At 41.3% G+C, this 23,473-nt stretch overlaps 1 protein-coding gene across 3 annotated transcripts in view; it reads left to right on the top strand.

Annotated features, from left to right (window-relative positions):
* Nucleotides 1-23,473, top strand: part of ntrk3a (neurotrophic tyrosine kinase, receptor, type 3a) — a 143,140-nt gene that overhangs the window by 42,790 nt on the left and 76,877 nt on the right. For 2 of the 3 annotated variants that reach the window (XM_039809717.1, XM_039809716.1), the window contains exons 4-7: nt 2,605-2,676; nt 19,987-20,141; nt 20,424-20,566; nt 22,274-22,418. In XM_039809717.1, coding sequence (XP_039665651.1) covers nt 2,605-2,676; nt 19,987-20,141; nt 20,424-20,566; nt 22,274-22,418 — 515 coding nt within the window. The remainder of the gene's footprint in view (nt 1-2,604; nt 2,677-19,986; nt 20,142-20,423; nt 20,567-22,273; nt 22,419-23,473) is intronic. The other variant, XM_039809718.1, reaches the window with a different exon arrangement.

Raw genomic sequence — 23,473 nt, 5'->3', positions numbered from 1 at the left:
GGTCAGTTTTTACAATAGAATGTAACCATGTTTAAAATGGAGTGTAAACACACAGAGGTTGGTGGTGGCTGGTTTGAGAGAAAAAAACAGTTCATGAATTTTGAAAAACGAGGTCACTGAAGGCAGTTGGATGCCTGCATGGAAGTACTACTACAGTAGAGTCAGTATAAGGTAGCACAAAATGGAGATACCCGCACACACTATTTCAAAGTTGTGCTTTTATATTGCACAGACACTCTGTGTGTGTGTGTGTGTGTGTTGACCAGGTTTGAAGGTGACTTTGCAGAGAAAGTCTCTCCTGTTGTTCTCCCGCGAGTCTCTTTCTCATTCTCACCATCAGTCTCACCTCCTTCTCCTCGTTTGTCTTCTTCTACTCCCTCTGTTTTTTTCTCTTTCACTTGCTATTTTTCTATTTATGTCCCTGCCTGTCTTCCTCCAGCTCCACTCTCTCACCTCTCAGCTGAACAATCAGTATCAACTGCTCTCATTGTGTCACCAAACAAAGGGAGAAGATATTGAAATGTGTGTCAGTGAGTGAGCATGTTTTCATGACTGGCAAAGAGGTTGTGTGGTAACTCTTTACAATAATTCTTATTAGAAAATGATCTATTTAATCACTTTTATATCTTTTGCCAGTCAGGTATTGTTATCTATCACCACCTGAAAAGTATGCTCGATGGTGTTTTAAGCCCCCAACGTCTCCTTCCAGGCAGCGCTGCGACCGTTGGCTTTAAGGCACCTAATCCTATCCCTAACCCTAACCATAACCATAACCATAACCATAACCATAACCATAACCATTGCCTAATCATAGTGCCTTCCAGGCAGCGCTGCCTGGAAGGAGACGTCAGGGGCTTAAAACACCAATAAAAGTACTTTTCCTTAGCAGGTTGCCATGAAGAGTGACTGCTGATGTTTTCAGGGTCTACGGTTGCTCACTTCGCTTCGCTAACCTAAAATCAGAAGTCACTCATCTAATTTACTCAACATTTCATCAACCAAGCTGTTATTTCACAAATGAATGATCTAATGACGTTGTGTTAGAGGCAGAATGTCCGCTGCGGTTTGTAAACATAAGATTTAAAGTAGACCCGGCTCAGCGACACCATATTCAACTGATGTCCAGACAGGAGAATTTAGTGGAGATTCCCAAACGTCCGACTCTATATACATATATATGTTGCTGTTCTGTGTCTCCCAGCTTGTTGAAGACTTAAGTCTTTACAAACAGCTCAAATATATAGTTTTATTTCCCAAAACAACTGGTCACTGTAATTTTTATCAAACAAACATGAAATAGGGCATTTGTTTTTGGAGTATGTTCAGCAGCCGATGAGTATTTGTGGCAGCAGCAGGATGGTGTGTGTGGGAACATGTCAGTGCAGCAGTGTGGCTCACTGATATGTGTTTATGATATTTCAGGCTGTGATACACACACACACACACACACACACACACACACACACACACACACACACACACACACACACACACACACACACACACACACACACACACAACGATCACTGTTAATACAGGGGTGAATTGGACTGCAGTGGGTGTCTCGTCCCTCCAATCCACCTGCCTGAGGACCTCTTCATAGTTGGCTTTATGTTGCCATGGAGATGGACACTTGTGCTTCTGTTGTGTTATTGCACAGTGAAGGGGTTACGAGGGAAATGGTTCGTGACTGAAGTTTAGACACTGCTGTGTGTGTGTGTTTGTGTGTGTGTGTGTGTGTGTAATGTTGGCTAAATCCTCAATTTTTTTGCATTTTTAACACGCTGTGTTGGTGATGTCATTGCAATGGAAACTCTCATATGAGCCAAATGAAAGACAATGACATCAGAGACTTGGGAACAGTTGATTACTCCATGGGCCTTAACTCTTTAATGCAGGGGCACTCTTAACAGACGGAGCATCTTGAATGTGTGTTTTCAAGCTTACATTAGTTTGAAAGATATTTTTAGACGATGTTTTAGGGCTCAAGCTGCCAAAAGCTCATATTTTGTGCTTATATTCAATCGAGAGAATTTCTACTTTTTACCTGGAATGTTGAACTGATAGGCGCTACACAGACTGCACACAGGAACTTGTTTAGGACTTGAAACCAAATGTTAGAGCTTGCATTTGACCAGGGACTTGTTGGTCTTGACTTGAGACTGACTTTAGTGAACAGTGACTGTGTCCCTCCTCTGGAAGACTGTAGATAGATATCACAGATTTTTACTTGTGCAGCCCGTTGAAAACGTGCCTGTTGGGAGAGGGCTGATTGCTTGGTCTGTGTTGTTGCTGCCTGCAGCTTTCTCCAGAACCGCTCATCCAAACAACTTCACACGCGTTCAGACTGGGTTAACCCTAACCCTAAATTCGCCCATATCAGATTTGTTTGCTCGTATGTGACTCAGATGAGTGGTAGCAGCATGAGGTGTAAGTCAGTGAAGAGGTTGCGTGAATGCATGAGTGTGGCGTGTGGTGTGATGAATAGATTTTGCATGGCTGATAGCAAAACAATAATGCACAGGCGATATGAGAAGAAGTCTGTAATATGATGTCATATAATATCATAATGATGCAATGTCTCTGTCTCCTTCTCTCCCTCAGAAACCTGTCCAAGAACCCCATGTTGACCACACTGTCCTGGCAGATCTTTGAACATCTGCAGCTCTTCGAACTGTAAGTGGACCATGGTTTTTTAGCTACAGCTGGCACAACAAACTTGGATCATTTTGCTTAGAGGAAACTCATTAAAAAGGCATTTTTTCTGACACTAGATTGTATAGACACTACATCGTATTAAGTTTTCTGGGAGCTGTAAATTCACCACTTCTACCTTCTCACTCAGACTCACCCTCTATGCTCATGTTGTTTGAGTGTGCTGCTAACTTATAACACTAATAACATTACCATCGGCAAAATACACCCGCGAATCAAATCCATACTTCAACGTTAACAGTCAAGCCACTAGCCCTTGTTTGGAAGGTGCCTTTTCATTTCTCCAACGCTCCATTGTTTCTGACCTTTCAATAACCCCAATAATTCCCTTGGTCCTACAGCCCACTAGTCCGATGTCCCTTTGTTTCGAAAAAAATAAACCCTCTGCTCCGACATCCCATTGTTCCGACCATATAGGAACAATGGTTAAGCTTTATTATGGAACACACTCAACTTCAAGGCAAGACCCGCCCTTCAATAGCATTCACACTCTACTATTGACCAGGTGTCCATGCTTACGCAAGGTAACGTAACCCGATTAGTTCAGGTCCTATCCCCTGACCAATCAGCTATCATAACCTTAACCACTCGAGGTCAATGCTTAACCCCAACCAATCGAGCTGCTTCGTAGGGAGGGACTTGCCTAGAAGTTACGTGGGATCCACAAAAGCCTATATGGTCGGAACAATGGGATGTCGGACTAGTGGGCTGTAGGACCAAAGGGAATTTTTTGGGTTATTGAGAGGTTGGAACAATGGAGCGTCTGGAAATAAACGCCTCTGCTGAAGTGTTCAATTTGTTAACGATAATGACGAGACGACACAACACCGCCGTCGTTATACGCTGACTATGACAATATCAACATGCAAAAACCAAATAGACACCACTTAAATGTAGTTAAACAAAAATTATCTTTATTTTCATTGCCTTCCACCTTTTCTTCCGCATGGTGCACCGCCATTAGTCCATAAGGCAAATGTCAGTTTACTCCACTTTTTAGTTGTGATATTTTGTAAGTAAATTCTGAATCTGCAACGTTCTCTGTCAGGTAAATGTAGTGGTACAATATGTTTTCCTCTGAAGTAAGACTACACTGTGAGTCAATAGTAGGCTAAACAGTAGAGTTGCATATTAAGCGGTTTAGGGTCCTTCTCTAAGTCATTTTGAGGTACAATGGTTCTGGAGAAAGCTTCAAGCAGGAATACCACAGGCCAAGCAATCGGCCCGCTCCAAACAGGCACATTTTGACTAGTTATAATAATTAGACCTACCGGTATGTTGAGGGTAAGCTGCAAGTCTTCATATCAAAGATTGAAATAGAAAGGGGGAGGGTCTCTGTACGTGTCTCTAGTGGCAGTAGACTTCCTCAGTTAGGTAACACGCTACACTTCATTTCCATTTCAAAGCTTTTAGTGCAATGCTTTGTTTTTTCTCTTTTCCTCTTGTGATTACCCTGTCCTTGTTTCAAAGTCCTTGACATAATGCTGCTGTTGCTGTTTGAAACTTTTGGTATCATGGAGAAACACACATGTGTTCTGTACTGTGAGTATATCTACCTTCATTCTGCTGAATCCTCTGTCCTGGTATTTTACTTCAGGATGTCCCAACCGCTCTTGAGTAACACACCTATTGCTGTCTGTTACTGTTGCTTTTACACCATTCCATCTCATATAAACCAGCATCAGTTCTGTCTCCACTAAACTGAAGCAACATAGATGCTTTAATCTTTGAATATTACCTTAGCGGCTTTTTAAGCCATACTATTTTATCTTTTAGTTTTATCTTTTATGTGCCCTGCATGATTCATGACCTAAATTACAGCTCTTCAGTGAGGACAGCCACTAAATGTACAGTGCTGAAATATTTTGTATGCCCTGTGATCTGGGCAGATGGCAGAGAAAAAGCCAGCACATCAAAGGAAGAGGGAAGGAGAGGAAGAGTTTGAGGCTTCACCTTAACTGGACGGATTAGAAGCTGGGGTTGGATCATGGCAACCTGCAGGCTCTCGGATATTTTTTATTTTTTATGATGTGACTTTCACATATAGCATCAGTGAGGGGGGACATGAATCTGAGAAATTCTGAATTGAAGTGACAGCGTCAAAATGACCTTTATATTTTTACGTCAGCAGCCAACTTTGATGTGAAAAAGGAAAACTGGCCTGAAAGTCAACCGTTCATCATGTCATGTTGTGTCATGTCACATGCAGTATTATTACTAGAGACAATATATCATAAGACATTTCTAAAAACAATTTGTTTTCTAAGAAGAATGCACATCACATGTGTCAGTCTGACATTTATTTACTCTGTAAAGAAGAACATAACATGGTTTTCTGCATTTTCTGCCTTTTGCTGGAGATATGATGTAGTCGCCATCGGTGGTACCGTAGAAACAGAAAACATTTAGGTCAATCATTGGTAAAAAATATATATATATATATATATATATATAGTATATATATATTTTATATATATATATATTTATTCTAGGGCAAATAATCAACTTTAAAAATCGTCCCAATAAAAATAAAGATACATATGATTTTCAATGTATTATCATGTCAGATGACGTTGCATCATATTCCATTATATCATGTCAAGTCATATGATAAAATATAATGCCATATTGTGTCACGTCAAATAATATGATGTTATATCATATGATGTCATGTGACATATTATGTCACAAATTATGATTTCATATATTAGCATATGATTTCCTGTCATATAAAGGGTGGCTGTGGCCCAGGAAGTAGAGCGGGTTGGCCGTCCTGTCCCCAGCTCTACCTGTCCACATGTCCCAGTATCCTGGGTTAGGGTTACCTTGTATGGTAGCTCGCTGCCATCGGTGTGTGAATGTGTGTTTGCGTGAATGAGAGACTTTTTGAAGAAATAAGTCGCACATCCAAACAACTTCTTCTGTGCATCAACATCAACTTCGAAACAAAGGAAGTGAATGAGAGGCAAAATGTATATATTATATTCTATACCTCCACATCCTATCATATGATGCTGTGTCATACCATAACGTCATGCTATGCCTTGCCAGTATCCCATACCACAATTTTTTTTTTTTTATCCCACTAACACACAAAATTCTGCTGAAGGATGTGAAGTGAGTACAAGCTCTGAACTGTAGCTTACAGGTTGCCATAGTCCTCCACAAATAAAATGTTACATGCTGCTCTGCCAGTACCTCTATGTGTCACTCAGAGCATTTTGGACTAATGCCAAACAGACCTTACATCACTTTCTCTACCTCTTAAAATACCAGCAAAAAAAAAGCAACAACTAATCTTCAGCAACTGAATTATGGTGCTAGAATCAACAGATGGTGCTCTTTCACTTTCTACAGTCCGATGCACCTGGTGTTATCTTTACAGCTGCAATGGCAATTATATGTGTGTGTATTATATTTGTTTGGCCAGCACTCAGCTGACTGCAGCTAATCTGCTGTAGCCTAGTCATATACAGTAGTCAAGGCAGTCCCTGGCAACAACTTGTTTCCACTGGTTATGCTAATAATAATTCAAGATCTGTATATTTTTACAATTTTATAGACACTTGGTAGAATTGAAAATATCCAGCAAAAAAACATGATTATAGTCATAACAAGACTAATTCATCAGGTGTAAGTTGTATAATGTATTATTCAACAGCATCATTGCTGAAACATGTACAGCTTAGATTAATTATGTTCTCAATGAGTTCTCTGAACGTATTAAATGACACCAGTTAATTACTCTGTGAGAGTGGAGGAACATATCTGAAAGCTCAGAATGAATTTGCTGATGAACCAGGTGCTGATTGTGAATACACATGAGCCAATTATGCTCTCTTCAAGGCCAGCCCACATTCCAACAAATATTGCAATCATGTGTAGTGTAAGAGTTAGCGGTTATGTAATGTTAAATGTCTGACGAGGTGTCCACTATCAGGACTCAATGGTCAACGGGGAGGACAGAAGCATCTCTGCCAGAGTCCATTAACTGCATGATAAGGGTGACTGGGTTGGCTCAGTGGGTAGAGCAGGCGCACATATATTTAGAGGATTATACCTCAACGCAGAGGTCCAGGATTCAACTCCAACCTGTGACCATTTCTTGCATGTCTTCCCCCTCTCTCTCCCCTTTCTCACCTGTCCTGTCCATTTAAAGCAAAACATTTTTTTAAGAGCATTAAGTTATATTTTAATGTGATTTGCATTTAAAATCTAAAGTTTTTTCAAACAATTACTCTGTTTCCCTGGTTACATCTTAGGGCTTGAGTAATACCTAGTGATGCTTCATGAAGCATTCTCTTTATTTCCTGAGCCACTAGATGGCACTCTCTTTTCAACAAAGGGTTAAAGCACACTGGGTTGTCATTCCTGGAGCCGTTTTCTTTAAACAGACAGCGCCATCTAATGGGCTCAGAAGATACACATATACTAATGATTTTTGGACATACTACTAACCATATTGTACTTTCAATATCAACATTAATGGATATCTATAATCACTCAGCATTCAAAATTAAGGTCTAACAAGATTCAAAGTCAATAACATCGTGCACGGTTGGAAATCAGTAAATATAATGTGACAGTATGTTTCACAACAAAAAAATGCTAGCTATCAGCTATCAGGAACAGATGTTCCTCCATGTGTAACGTTACCAGCCTGACGTAGAGAGCTGAACAGTGAACGGGATGAGAGATGATCGAAACAAAGTCAGTTGAGAGTGTGACTGACTTCCTGCAGTTGTGTGTTAGCGCCACCCTGTGGTGTTGAGAAGACGAGCCACTGAAGGACGACACAGTGTTGGAAATAAAAATTTTCTTTCTTTTTCTCTCAATGTAGCCCATTCATTTAGAACGGTAAACAGTCACTTCCACCAGAACTCATTTAGTAGGTGTCCTACAGTATATCAGTTTTTAATGGAAACCCTGCAGCCAATCAGAATCAAGTTTTCACCAAGACCACGTATAAGAATCTAATAGCCTAAATCTAATAATCCTTTTAACAGTGGTATTTCAGGAGTGCGAGATTTTTTTGCGACTCTGACTGTGGATACTGTGACAGGGGTGTAACTGCCATTGAGGCAGTGTGTAGATAAATATACAGTATGTGTGTGTTACAACATGTTCTGCCAACTTGAGCCTGTGAAGCTGCTGCCAGCTATTCTATCTGGGATATTTAAAGCAGGGCTGGTTCAAGCTGCTGGGGCTGTTAGCAGTGAGCAGTGTGTGACACACAGACACACAAACACACACACAGTGTAACACCCTAAAACACAGGTTACTAGAGGTCGACACTTTCTTCCTGGCTCCTGTGAATGTTTGTAGTTTTGGATCTGTGGGAGCTATATGTGGTTATATAATTCATGTTTTCACACCAAGTGATTAACAGCTATCACAGACATTAGGTGTAATTAATGTTTTAAAGCTACAGTTGTTATAACTTTAGGTGATTTCAATTACAGTATATTATGTATAGCAATCATTGGATTTCCATCCCTCTCCTCCCCTTACTTCTGTACCTCTCGTGTCTCAGTCTGTGTTTTAATCCAGCTGCCAAACTCGATTTAGTCAAACCTTTTAAAATATAAAACTTCAGAAAAGATTGATGCAAATAAGTGAAGCAAATGTCACGAAATGAACATCCTGCAGAAATGTGGAAGTTGGACTCTTTTAAGTGTGGATAAGTCCTGAGCCACTTTCTGTGGACTTCCAGACATCAGTGGTTATCTTCCTGGGCAGCCTGAGTGCTCGTCTCCCATGTTTGATCCACAGCAGCTCCATCGCTAAAGCCGCTGAAAATTATTTGACCTTGCTGTGAATTTTTCCATCAACACGTAGCTGAAATTAAATCAAATGAAACGTTTGGAATGTTTCGAAACTTCTAGTCTTGATGACTGATCTCTGTTGAGATTATCCACACTTGATGCCGTTATTTCAAAAATAAGGGCACACTTTTATTGGTATAATGTATTCATCTCACCTGTGCACCCCTGCACCACCTGTGTGATCCAAATCATATTTTTTTACATGATTTATATTGCAATTATAAAGCAATTTCCCTAGCCTGGAAACCAGGCAAATCTGCAAGCTCATGTTTCATTTGCTCTGGCAGATACGTCTGGCACCGCTCACATTTAGACAGATTTCCAGCCAAAGAGAACCCAGGATGGGCCAATCACATCCGTTCATTTCAGATTGGGGCAAGTTTAAAACTAGGACAGAGGCTTGATCATAGTTACTGGGGGTAACTGGCATTCTCCGTCCAGCACAATGCACGCAATTCTGATCACGATTCCAGGCTACAGATTCTCTACTCCTGCATTCAAGACACCTGATGAATCAACCCAACATTTCAGTACTTTCTTTGCATACAGTACTTTGATGTAAGTCTTACTTTGCACCTACTAACCAAACCCCCACACAATCATAAACGAGACAGAGACAGAGGATGTATTTTAAATATATATATATTAAATATATGTATATCCTCCATCCAAAGATACAGTTCTCACAGTAGTGTTGTATTCTCACGCACACACACACACACAGACACACACACGTTAGAATCGTATAGGTTCTGTTTAGGGATTAGGCACTTCATTGTGATGGTTAAGGTTAGGGCACAGGGCTAGGGAATGCATTTTGTCAGTGAGACAAAAATAGATGTACAATCATAGGGCCCTATTTTAACGATCTTAAACGCAAGTATCAAACGTGAAACGCAAGTAGCTTTGTGGGCGGATTTCGGGCACTGTTGCTATTATACGGGCAGGATAAATGACTCTTGCGTCCAACGCAAATCTAAAATGGGTTGGTTAGCTAGGTGTGGTTTGGGCGTAACGTGAAAATAACCAATCAGAGCGTCATCTCACATTCCCTTTAAGAGCAGGCACGCTTGTTCCATGGTGGATTGCTATTATGACGGCGGATTTGCCTGGCGCACGCCAGCGGGAGCTGTCCGGGATGCGGCAAAGTAATAAATGCCCGTCTTGACCGGGTGGCGATGTTGCTGCGGCCTCTCGGGCGCATCTCCTCAAGTCTGGAGAGGATTGCTGCAGCCATGGAGCGTTGGCCTCCAAACACACCACCTCCTTGCTCCACCTGCTCCTGTTGTGCCCCTTCCTCCTCCCCCCACTCCATCTCCGTCCACCCGCTCCACCAGGAGCGCATCGCACATTGCCACTCCCGGACCAGATTCCGCCGGAGTGTCCAATCCCACCGTAGTTCAACATCACGTCTCCTGAAGTCCTCTAATATTTCCTCATTTATGTCGCAATGGAGCGCAAAAACATTCCCTACTTTACCGACGTGCGTCTGTGGAGGGAAAAGTCCGCTGTGCGTCGGGTGCAAAATAGGAATGATACATGCGTCGGTGTACAAAGGCAATTGCGCTGAGTACAAGATAGGGCCCATAATGTGTCTGTCTGTGTAAGCATGTGTGTGTGTGTGTGTGTGTGTGTCTAAGTGTGTGTGCGTGTGTGCAAAAACCTAGTAGAAATGCGCAGAAAACAGAGACTCATGCTCAATGTCAATGAGTCTCTGCACAATCAAGATAACAAGAACACATATTAATACCAGTATATTGAATTCAATTGTTGGTTTTTCAATGAGCTAATCAGTTAATAGATTGTGATTGAATGGAGCCAGTTTGGGTCAGTTCAGTTCCACCTTTCAGATAAAGCCTCCATCACCTCCTGTTGACAGCAGCCATTGGAAGTTATTGAGCTGCTTTCTGTGTGTTAGTATCACACACACTGTATTGTCCTGCATTCAGCCAGCGTTGAGCCCTGCTGGTCCTGCTGTGACTCCTGATAATGGATATCTTTTCAGTGCTCTCACACAGGCAGCAGCCACACAACACCATGCTGGGCCCTATGGAGAACAAAGATCACCCACACACAAACTGTGTACACTTCCTCCCTCGTTACCCATTGAATTCAACAAGAGAACTCACACACACTTTCACAAAGCACTGGTTATAGGCTTTTTAAACAGGGCAAATACTCACACATACCGTAACTCAGTGTTATGTGAAACTGTCCAGTATCACTACAATGCAGTCCACATTACAGACTGTACAACATGCACGATTCATCATCATGATACTGTATTACAACACAGCGTGATGTCAGACTGAAAAACAGGGTCAGCCATGAATGTCTCTAGTCAATGACTACGTTTACATGCACATAATATTCAGTTTTTTGCATTTCTAAAAGACAAAAAGACAGTATTCCGACTAAGCTGTTTCCATGAAAGTGAATATTCCACTAATATTGCCGTTAACATCTATCCGTACAAAACAGGATCTTTTCTGAGTGTTCCAGAGGTGGAGGACTAGTTGGAGCGTGTGAACACAGCGTCCCTCTTTCATTCCTTCAACCAGCTTCTTGGAAAGGTCGGCTCAAATCCAAAAACCTGTTGATATCCAAGTCTTTGATTATGTTTAAAAGTAGCTGTGTTTCTCCTTCTTTTCTTTCGGCTGTGCATCTCTACCACAGCCCTGTAAACTGATGGCTGGTTGGTTTGTGAACAGTAACCACAGCAACGCACACAGCTGACCATAAGCCGAAAGAGGCTGGAGGCCGTAAACTGTTACAAACTGCAGTAAAAACCCTGGCCTTAATCTGAATATCCAAACAGAATATGATGTTTGCATGGCCTGTATCTAATTCACAATGTTGTCATATTCAAAATAACAGTGGACTACTAGTCCGTTTGGTTAAAAAAGATTGGACAGAATGATCCAAGTAGCTCTGAGCACAGAGAGTCAGCCTCTGTTTTCATTTTGTCTCTATGTTTACACAGCTTTTCCACATCGGTGCAGGCTATCATATCCGAATCTATGAAATGTCAAAATGTTATCCCGGGCATATCAATTCTTAAGGTCAGGCTGTGCTTGATGCATGTTGTGTATCAACATCTCCCAGTCCTGATGTGGTCCACAGGCCGGCTGCTGAGTTGTGCAACAGAAAGTCTCCTGACAAACAGCCACAAAAAAGGTCAGACAGTGATTACTGTATGTGCCCCACACACACACACACACACACACACACACACACACACACACACACACACACACACACACACACACACACACACACACACACACACACACACACACACACAGGTTATATTGATTTCCTCTCAGATACATTTAGCTTCAGAACTTTCCAACATACCAACATAAATCTAGAACTTTACAGATTTAGGATTTAAGGCATTATGCTCCATTTGACCAACAGTTGAGTGATGCTCAGCACCAAGTCTCTGTAGTTCCTATAGCTATGTTGCAACCACTTTTAGACAAGTGTTGACTTCCGACTCGGAAAGTCGGACAACCTCACAGTCCTCCGAGCAAAGCCGACCTCAGAATCCAATATGGCTGCTCCGTGCATCAACACCAGTGAAAGCCGTGATATATGAGTGATATCCAGTTTATCATTACTTCTGTCTTGTTTGTGAATTTGGCTGCAGAACATTCCCGGGGGTGGAGGAGAGGATGACTCGCCCCTGTGGTGGGTGATGTCACAGAAGGCCGACTCATAAAGTGCACCGACTTCATCTACACCGAATCTCATTCCAAACTACTTTGAAATGTTGGCAGCCCTGCACACACACACACACACACACACACACACACACACACACACACACACACACACACACTCACACACACAGCTGACAGCATCTGTTTGTGATTGACCATCTGTTTGTGTCATTCCATCAAGGATGTATTCAGCCTCAAACAGGTCTGCATGTCACAGTGTGACTGCAGGTGAAAGATCGTACAGTGCTGTGTCTTCTCGAATTGGATCAGACTATTTTTTATGCTCCATTGATTTCTCTGAAATTGAAAATGACCTCAGTGAGTCAGCTGCATCCTTTCATAGTCAACTCCACGCTTAGTGTCATTCAGCTAATGGCATGCTAACAAGCCTTTTGTTTGAGGAGAGATATTAATGTCTGACATCTGTGAAATCTCTTATTTTTATCACAACTGAGTGCCCCATGTGTAAGTCAAAGGCCTTTTGAAAAATATGAACATTTCTTTTTACAACACAACATAATTTCTTATCAGAGCAATTTACAGACACTTCATAAGTGATGATTGTGATGCATTACTTTTGAGTTTACACATTGTTTTTGAGGAAAATCCTGCTCAGTGTTTGCATGATATCAGACACAAATGTCCGTTTCCATCTTCAGTCTGACTTTGCCTCCACTCTAATCGATTTGCATTTGGGGGAAGGAGGGTTTGATTTACCCTAACCAATCACTAGTCGACACTGATGCGTTGTCATGCCAACATACAGGTTCTGCTGGAATTTTAAATTGAAACTTTGCTAAATTTCAACCAGCTTTGTGTCATTGCAGTGTGTGCAGATGACTGTTTGACAGCTTGCCCGGAGATCCCTGTTCACCCAGCAGCGGGGGTCTGCCGGGGGGGGACACACGACGCAGACTTTTCCACCTGCATGTACCGCCCACGTTGTGATGATACAGAGCTGATTGAGGAACGGCAAAGTTTTCCGTTAGCGGAGCGAAGTAAAAGCTAACAACGATGTCTGGGGATATTGAGAGAGTATAAAATTGTCTACATGACAAATATCCCAATAACTGCTGGCTGGATTTCCATCTACTTTACTGTGATTGTCATGGTCCCCTGAGGACGGATCCATTTCTTGGTTCCAAAATGTCCACTTGTACATAAAACATGTCAGTATTTAATGGACAGTTTTTCATTACATTTGCTCTGCATAGTCATGCTCCCCAGACGAACAAGCACAGGACTTTTACCCAGGAGGCTGGTGTTCCTGTCCCATTTCAACCAAAACTCAATGGCGAGTTTTTATACCTTTAGGTAACAAGCGGAACTACGTCATGTTCTACGTCATGTACGTAATTACATCACAAACCTAACCCAGTAGTTTTTGTGCCTAAACCTAACCAACCTGCAACCGTTTCACAACGTTAACCACGTGTTTAAAACTGTGGTATAAGGATGGCAAATGCTTCAGCGTATTTCCTGCCACTGCTAGGAACGCTAATTGAGGGAACACTTCTGTGGGTGTTTATGAGGGTAGGAACTAGAATTTTTCTGTCCGAGCCTGGCTTGGCCCGGCCCGGCTTTCAGTCTGGAGTTTATTTTGGACACCGCACATACTGTGTACAAAACTTAAACTTATTCCACCAACTCTGCTCCGGTTGCACACAACATGTCTGCTTCCTCTTTCTCTATCCCTCTTCTGCCCTCTTACCACACACACACACACACACACACACACACTGAGCTCTCTTAAAGGAGCTGCAGCACTATTTTACAACAAATGCCTTATTGCACTGATGTGACCAAGCCCGACCCGAACCCGACCATAATTTCTAAATATCTGTACCATCGAGACCCGTTGGGACCCGTCGGGCTCGGGTCGGGTGTCCATGCCTTTGTAGGAACAAGCGAGCAATGTGGCCGTAAATTTTGGAGGACTTGTTGAAGTCTGTATCCTCTTCAGATCACCATTTTGCTTTCAGATTGACATTTTAGTGAATCAGTGAATCCAACGTGTAGTTAACACAAGTCACCTGGCCTGCTGGTTCCATATATCACCTCTGCTCTCACGTCATTGACACTCTCTACTCAACAGTATCCGATAAATGTAAAAGTGGCATAAAAACATATTTAGCATTAGCACCGTGGATGACGTTTTTCCCCGTTCTTTCTGTCTTCACCCTCTCCTCCCCCATCTGTCTATCTACTTAATGAAAGTGAGAGGTTATCTGTGCCTTAAGAATGAGAGAGAGGTTATCTCCACTACAAAGTGGTACAACTCATTTACATCTCACTCCCGTGGCCAGGTAGATGAGGGACTTAATTAAGTTGGTGGCAAAGATTGCATTTGCTGCACGTCGTCAGATAAAGTCGGATCAACCTGGGGGGTAACAACATGGTTTTATGGCCTTGATGAACGTACTAATGAAAGAACTTTAATTAGGTGGTGCTTACAGGGAGCCACAGACAAGTGTACTGCTGGATGAATCACAGAGCAACACATGAGCAGAGATGGGTGGAGTAGCCAAAAACTGTACTCAAGTAAAAGTACTGTTACTTCAGAATAATATGACTCAAGTAAAAGTAAAAAGTAGTCATCCAAATAATTACTTGAGTAAGAGTAAAAAAGTTCTTGATGAAAAAACTACTCAAGTACTGAGTAACTGTTGAGTAACGACTGATTTGTTTTTTTGAACAAGCATTCAATCAGACAGACAAAAATACAAAATAATCATCTTTAGGCAAATTATAGTTCATCCAATCAATAAAATAAATTAAAATAAATGAATTAATGAATTACAAAATAGCTTAAATTAAAATAATCCAGGTAATTTCAAGTACTTAAAAAATAAAATAATAAAATATAAATAAGCACAAGCAACATTTCCCTCTCTCTCTCTCTCTCTCTCTCTCTCTCTCTCTCTATATATATATATATATATATATATATATTTTCTCTCTCTCTCTCTCTCTATATATATATATATATATATATATATATATATATAAATATAAAAGCAGAAGGGTAAAAGAGGTAAAAAGAAAAGTAACGAGCTCATTGTAGCCTAATGTAGCAGAGTAAGAGTACAGTTTCTTCTTCACAAATCTACTCAAGTAAAAGTAAAAACTATAGTGATTTAAAACTACTCCTAGAAGTATAATTTCTTCAAAAACTTACTTAAGTAAATGTAACGGAGTAAATGTAACTCGTTACTACCCACCTCTGCACATGAGTTATATTAATATGTTGGTGGGTAGTCCTGTGTAATTACCCAGCAACTCTTCCCCACCAATACGCAATGGCTCATTTTCTGCATCATTTATATAATTACACTGCTAGTTTACATGAGAAATGGTAATAAAGACTATTAAAACACTTCATTCATTTTTTCACATCATTGCCTAATTATGATTACCTGTTAATCCCCGTGGCAGGTTCATGGTTCAATTAATTTTTGACAATGAACTTAGAATGATCAGTGTAATATTATCATAACTAACTAGTCCTGCTATTAACGTATGACATTACTTTTCATATGAGCAATAGTCAAAACAAAATTAATTTTATCTGGAGCTTCAAGCCGAGTCTGACTGACAAACACTGAAAGGTACAACATGTGAACGTCAGACAGAAACATGACATTCAGCTCATTCACATTCATCATTACAGATTTTGGGACACTCGCTTGTGCAGAGCCGTACTGTGGCCCATCTCGGCTCCACAGTGCTCAGCAAAAGGCCAAAAGCTTTTGAATCTCTGTCCACTCATATAAGCAGCTCCCAACACACAACAGCACTGAGGTGGCTTAGTTTTTCAACATGCTTGTGTTGAAGACACACTGCCAAAGATCAATGCTATGTTTGGTACACAGGTCTATCTCAACTTAGAGAAATTGTCAGTAGTCATTTTTGATATTCCCTGTGTACAATACTGTGTACAAGTGTAAAGTCTGAACTCATGGTGCTCATCAAAAGTCATTCTCAGACTGGCCCAGATTGACTAATGTTGTGTTTCCACTGTATGCTACTGTATTCTGTTGTGTTTATCCCTCAGGTTTACATAGTTGAAACACAACAGAAAAAAATCATTTCTTATCAGAGATTTTTTTAAAGGCAACATTATACAGTATTTACAAGGTGCTTCACACAGAAATTCCCCATCTCCTGTGCAAGACATATGTTCTGAAAAACTAATGCTGTAGTTCAGTCCTTGGGCTTTTATTCTGCAGACAAATCCAGTTTGTTCTATTTATCAAACCTGTGGCTGCGGCTGTAATAATGCACCTATTGATCTCAAAATTGGGCATACGCAGAGGACTCTGTGTGTGTGTGTGTGTGTGTGTGTGTGTGTGTGTGTGTGTGTGTGTGTGTGTGCGTGCGTGCATGCATGCATGCATGTGTGCAGTCAGCTCAGGGTTCAGATCAACAAATGTTCATTACTCTTGCCCCTTCCCCTTAGCAAACACACCAACACACACAGTAGATAGCTAGCATTCATCACAGCACGCCTGCAGGGTGGTAAAGAACTACTCCATCCCTGCTCTGTGTGTGTGTGTGTGTGTGTGTGTGTGTGTGTGTGTGTGTGTGTGTGTGTGTGTTATTACCTGACAAAAGGTAATAAAAGATTGCCAGACAAGTCAACAAGCTAGTGAAGAGTTGAATACATTTAGTTTTGAATTTTTTTATAAACTGACTGGAGGTTAAAGGGAACATCTAAAGCTTCATAATTGTGTTTACACTCCATTTGAATGATGTAACTATCAATAGGCTTTTATTTATTGATGTATTCAGTTGTATCTTTCACTGATAATCTTTAACTGTTAGTTTGTTGTCCAAATGTGTCTATGCATGTGTACACAGTGCCTGTTCATGTGTGTGTGTGTATGTGTGTGTGACTATGTTTCTGTGTGTAAATGGCAATACACTTATCCTTCACCTACAGCTGTCTTCAGTAAAGCATCCAGACGTTGTTATTTGTCAATCTCTCCCCTGTCAGCGGCACAATCAACTCAAGTGTCACTACTAGTTTCAGTGAAAGAAAAAAAAAAGCCGCCCTCTCGTTCCTACTCTCCGTCCTTCACACCTCCATGAATCTCCAGATACAGCTGTGTCACAAATCTCCCATCAGCCACAAACAGTGACATCATGGCCCTCCACACATGATGGATATGACAACACATGGCAGAGATATCTGAAGAGGAATGCTTCGGAGTCTATGTTAATCAATTCAGTCAAACACAAGCGTGATAAGTTAGATGTGTTTCTGAATGTAGGTGAAATGTGACACAATAATGTCGCGTCTTTGCTCTAAAAAATGGTCTCAAAGTCATGCATGAGGAGAATAAAACCCTGTTAAAGGGAGATCTGGTATTTTCAGATTTGTTCAGACACTTTGGAAACACAGACTCTGGCCAGAACCTCTGTTCATCACACCCCCAACCGGCATCGTCAGACACCGCCTACCAGGAGCCTGGGTCTGTCCCAGGTTTCTTCCTAATAGAGAGTTTTTCCTCGCCACTGTCGCTCTGCTTGCTCTTGGAGGAATTATTAGAATTGTTGGGACTTTGTAAATTATAGAGTGTGGTCTAGACCTACTCTATCTGTAAAGTGTCTCGAGATAACTCTTGTTATGATTTGATACTATAAATAAAATTGAATTGAATTGAATTAAACAACAGTCAACTTTAATTTAAAAGAAAGAGCCTCAAACACTTAAAGTAAATAGAGACGTTTCACCCTGGAAACCTCCTGAGCTATTGTAGTAAACTATAGAGCAGAGCCAGAGGTGCAACACAGCTGCGATAGCGTCCTGTTAACACCAGATGAGTGACAACTTTGTTGGGCTTACGAACCTTCCTTCAGCGAGAAAGGATCCTACTGGAGAGACAGTGAGATCTCGCTGTTTTTACTCTCAGTCACAAAACAGAAGATATGATGATGATGGCGTTTCTGAATGTCACTGTGGGGAGTATTAGAAAAGGGTCAAATGCAGGAAATAGCACTTTATTTGTAAATGTCACGTGTGTTAATAATATTTTATATATTTCCACAAAATGAAGACACAGCTAATCTCACAATGATATTTTACCAATAGGCCATTTGCAAAGTACTTAATTGTACTCACACTGACAAGACACTTCCGTGGTTTAAAAAGATGATCCACCCTTGAATGTTCACAGTGCCTGTAATAGTGCGCCATCTTGCAGACTGTGCACTGCCGCACCTGCAGAGATGATGTTGAAGCCCTTCAGTGGGCACTGACTTCTCAGCATGCGTTGTTGGTTCACATCCAACTCTTCCGAATTCAGTGGAAACCACACGACAAAGAGCTTCTATGAACTGAAAGTAGCAAGTAACTAGAGCAGTACATTAGTGCTAAAATTACAGAAGCTGCTGGCACCATGCAGTTAGGCTTAGCAGTCAGCTTGCTAACAAGCTAATATTAGTGAGGTGGAACAGTTTCAAGTTTTATTATTTTGTCGTGCTGTCAGTCTTTTGTGGACTAATGTGCTCCAACTTAAAAACCACCTGTACAAATGTACATGTACATACAGGTAGCATCATTTCAAGAGGGTTGTTTTCAGCGGTTTTGTAACTATTTCCTGCTGTCAGAAGGTTTTAGTTTAGTATAGTTTTGTTTATTTGTTTCACGGAACATAAAAACAAATTACATTAAAGAAATACAAAAAATACATGTGAGGGTGTGGTAGAAACCTGTAACGGCATATGTAAAAACCACAACCAAAGGACGTACGCTAATGTATAAAAAAATAAAATAAACATTCAGTAAAAATAAATACATGTAGAGAAACAGAAGTAATTAGAGTAAAAACAACAGTTTTCTAAAAGTTATCTTTTTTCTCTCGCAAAAACAAAGTTCAGACAGCAGGGAATTTCTTAGTCTATTTTTTATAATTTTTTTATTTTTTATAAGTCTATAAGGTGCTGAAATAATCTGAAATGCCAGCTGACTGATGAGAAAGTTGTATTTCAGAACGGTTACTGGGCTGACTCCCTCCACTAGAATGAATAAAATACACTTTTCTCAGAAAAATACCCCCCTTGGATGTTACATAATCACCAATCTGTGTGCTCGTATTGATTCCAGGATTGTGTGTGTGTGTGTGTGTGTGTGTGTGTGTGTGTGTGTGTGTGTGTGTGTGTGTGTGTGTGCGTGTGTACGGCTGCCAACATTTCAAAGTAGTTTGGAATGAGATTCGGTGTAGATGAAGTCGGTGGATTTTATGAGTCGGCCTTCTGTGACATCGCCCACCACAGGGGGCGAGTCATCCCTCCTCCACCCCCGGGAATGTTCTGCAGCCAAATTCACAATTTTAAGGCGTTTAAAGATGGAAAACTAATTCACTTATCTCAGTCAATGATCTATAAGTATAAGTATGGCTGATCAGCAGACCTGCCAACCTCCTGACATCAGAGCCTAAAGGATGCTGATTTATCACGAGTTCACTTAAAAAGTTGAAGTTGATTGGTAATCCGCTCGTACATACATCGGGATGTTTGATTTTTTTAGTTTTGGTCTGAGTTTTGCAGTTTTGACAAGAGCTATCAGTTTTACATTTGTTCTCCCTGCGTGAGGAAATGCACGTGTGGCGGTAGAGCGTGTAATAAGTGTGAACTGTGCCAGTTGGTAGGTGATATATCACTGATGAGATTTTGCACATTGTTATTACAGTCACTGCTCTTCCTGTCTTTCTGTCCAGTCATTTAGAGGAGGTGGTGTTTGACTGCGGCTGTGAGATCCGCTGGCTGCAGCTATGGCAACAGAGAGGAGAGGCGGGGCTAAGCAGCCAACAGTTACACTGTGCTGACGGCAACAGGACCATTCTGCTGCACAACATGAACATCAGCAACTGTGGTAAGTTCAGAGTGTGAACACACCCCGGGCCTATTGACTGGGAATTCTTACTGCCCATAACGATAAAGCTGATTCGATTATAGAGCTGGGGTTCTTCTATATCTTTTTTTTTTTCAATAAATCCTTAAACGTAGTCTGTCTGTCTCTCAGTACTTCCTGACTTCCTCCCCTGAATGTTGCTGTCAGCTCCAAGCCCATTGATTCCTGGCTTTAAATCTTCAGAAATGGCTCACAAATGTCTACATGGGTATGATACATTTTCCCTTACGTGCCCTCTCTCAGACCTGCCCGATATCAGCGTCAGCCACAGCAACCTCACCGTTATCGAGGGGGATCGAGTAATGGCCATCTGTAACGGCTCTGGATCCCCGTTACCTGAGGTGGACTGGCCCGTCAACGGCCTGCACTCCATCAATGCACAGGAGGTGGGGAGGACACAAACACGCACGCATGCACGCCCACACTCACACACACACACACACACACACACGTAAGGTGTACATTTTATGTCTTATAGTGCAATGTGCAATCCTTTTGTGAATTTGCCTGTGGGTGTGTTTACATGGAACTACTATCCTGGTAATGATCAGGTTCGTGGAGTTATGTGTTGGTTTCAGAAACCTGGATAAGCTCCCTGGAGTACTTCCATAGAAACCAGGATGCTGAGGTAAACGCCTGGTTCAGGTTGGTACAGAACTTAGTGACTGAAATGGTGAGATATCAAGACACAGCTGCACACAGGTGGTCAGACACCTGGATGCTGTTAGAATAGATGATCTGAAAATCAGGTTCCATGTAAACATCATTTCCCCAGTCACGTCAAACCTGTCATAAGGCTCAAAGCTGGTGTACTAATGCACTCATTGATACATATGTAACATTCAGGTTTAGCTACTGTCAACGTGTTGTAGGCTATCATGCTGACATTTATGACCTCAGCACTTCGTACCTTATGCTGCGTTCATGCCACCAAGGAATAACAGGGACCGCCCCCGTGGTTACGTTGTTTTTCCGACTGGCAGCGTTCACATGGTCGGGATGCGTGTTCTTCTTCTTCTGTTATATTGGCGTTTGGCATAACATCTTTTTGCATGACTGCCACCAACGGTTGGCCGTAACCTAGAGCATCAGGTGTGTGAAAACATGGAGGCCACAATAACAGAAGATTCTCTGCTGTTTTCTTATGCGAGCATCCAAACAGCACATCGCCAGGTGTTTGTTTGTGTTATCTGCAGGACAACGAACGGGAAAAGACACGGATAATGTGTTGTTTTTTTATACATAGGCATATTTGTGAATAATTTTAAACATATTATGCCTGTGTATGTTTCTTGGCAGAGGCATTTATCCACAATAAACAGTTTATTATCATTGAAATATGTTCAGTGAACCAAAGTCGCCTACATCAAATGTCAGTTGTCAACAACGCGTCACCAACTGGGGAACTCGGTTATCAAAATCCAGCCCGAGTTTCCCACCTCTGATTCCCACAGGACGTTACGTGAATGGTGACGTTTTCACTCGGAAAAACGTTTTTGCGATGTCCATGAACACACAGTTACTCCATGCTTTGGTCACATATCCACCCAGCCAACCTTAGGGAGCAAATCTAATTGTTACAGTATTATTTAACCAGTACTGAGTTACATTTTCCATATCGTTTAGATGGTAATTAGAAGCAACTGATGGCACGCCAGCCATAGTTGTAATTCAGAGGCTCAGATATCAGGAGTTTCAGATATCTTCCACTTGTAAAGAACTCAAGAAACGTCAGCAAACTGTTGGCTCAATGGCTCCAGCACCGGGAGCGACATCTACAAAAATCCAATATTAACACTACATTACATTTACACACCACTCCATATACAGTACATACCCCTGTAAACTTAGCTCATATAGGCCACTTAAATTCTGCGAGTTCAAGGCTAACAGTAGGGGTAACCAAACATTACCACTCAGTCAGAATAACACCAGGGTTACATGTTCTTCTCGTTCCACCAACTGTGTGAATGCAGCATCATTTATGCTAAATTAGTCTCATGGCTAACTAGCTAGCTAAAGTCTATACATCCTTTTGCTTACAACAGTGAAGCTGCCTGCTGCCATGCTACACTCGTTCTCTGTCCTTGCAGGCCAGAGTCTACGACAACAACACCATTCATTCCATCAACATCACACTGGTCAACGTGAGCAGAGATGACAACAACTTCCTGCTAACCTGCACTGCCACCAACATAGTGGGCATGACCAACGCTTCGGTCCAGCTAACTGTTCACTGTGAGTACACACAAACAGACAGACACACACACACACACGCACATGTTTACTACCTCATCTACTTAGTAGCTCAGAGTATAACAAACTTGTTTCATTCATCATGGAGTAACTCCTCTGGATTTAAGGGATACTCCAGCAATTTACTGTTGAACTTGAGTTGGGGGACAGATTTAAAAAATAATGGTCTGAACCAAAGCAGCAAAGGCCAATATATCGTGACTTGTAGTCCTTCGAATGAGTAAAGCTCCAAAAACACTGAATCCTACACTTCCCATAATGCAGCTTGATGCCATCTTCATGTGTAAAATGAAATGACACACACACACACCCACAGAGCACTCTTCTATTTTACATTTAATGGTCACTTTAGGAAAGTACTTATTAATGTTATCGTAGCGCTCAACAGGCCCATCCATCATCATTACAGCCCACACACTGACCTACACTGTTTGTGTGTGTGTGTGTGTGTGCGTGTGTTTATATTCATGTGACCTATGAAAGGAGCTGTTTGGATGAGCGTGCCTCATAAATTATCCTGTCACGTGGTGATTCAAAAGGCCACAGCAGCATCACACCACATCCACACATATAGGACAGCATAAAGGAAGATGTTAAGCGCACAGTTACGTCTCATTTAAGCAAATGATAACATGCTAATGTATTCAACCTTCTAAATGGCTTTCATATTAAATGAACAATTATTAGATTCTAGGTCGCTGTATTTATTTTAACTGACCAGTTTCATATCAATGTAATTGTTCTCCACTGTGACAATTATGGAGCATCTGTTCATCAGGCCAGATGTTCCTGGGTGTAGCTTGATTTTAATAGCTTGACCATTACATGGGGCTGTACAAAAGCCCTTTCTGCCAACTCACATACACCTTTCTTAATTTCTGTCGAAATCAATTGGTGTTAGTGTATATTTATTGTATATTTTTCTTATTGTCAAAACATCTTGAGAGACCAAAACCAAACAATGTATTAGTTTGTGTCTTAATACTGTCTGACTTTGTCTGTGGCTTTCAGCTCCAAGCCCACTGAAGATGTGTCAT

This window comes from Perca fluviatilis, chromosome 8 (assembly GCF_010015445.1).
Source record: "Perca fluviatilis chromosome 8, GENO_Pfluv_1.0, whole genome shotgun sequence".
Taxonomy (NCBI): domain Eukaryota; kingdom Metazoa; phylum Chordata; class Actinopteri; order Perciformes; family Percidae; genus Perca; species Perca fluviatilis.
This window is presented reverse-complemented; position numbering and strand designations above follow the sequence as displayed.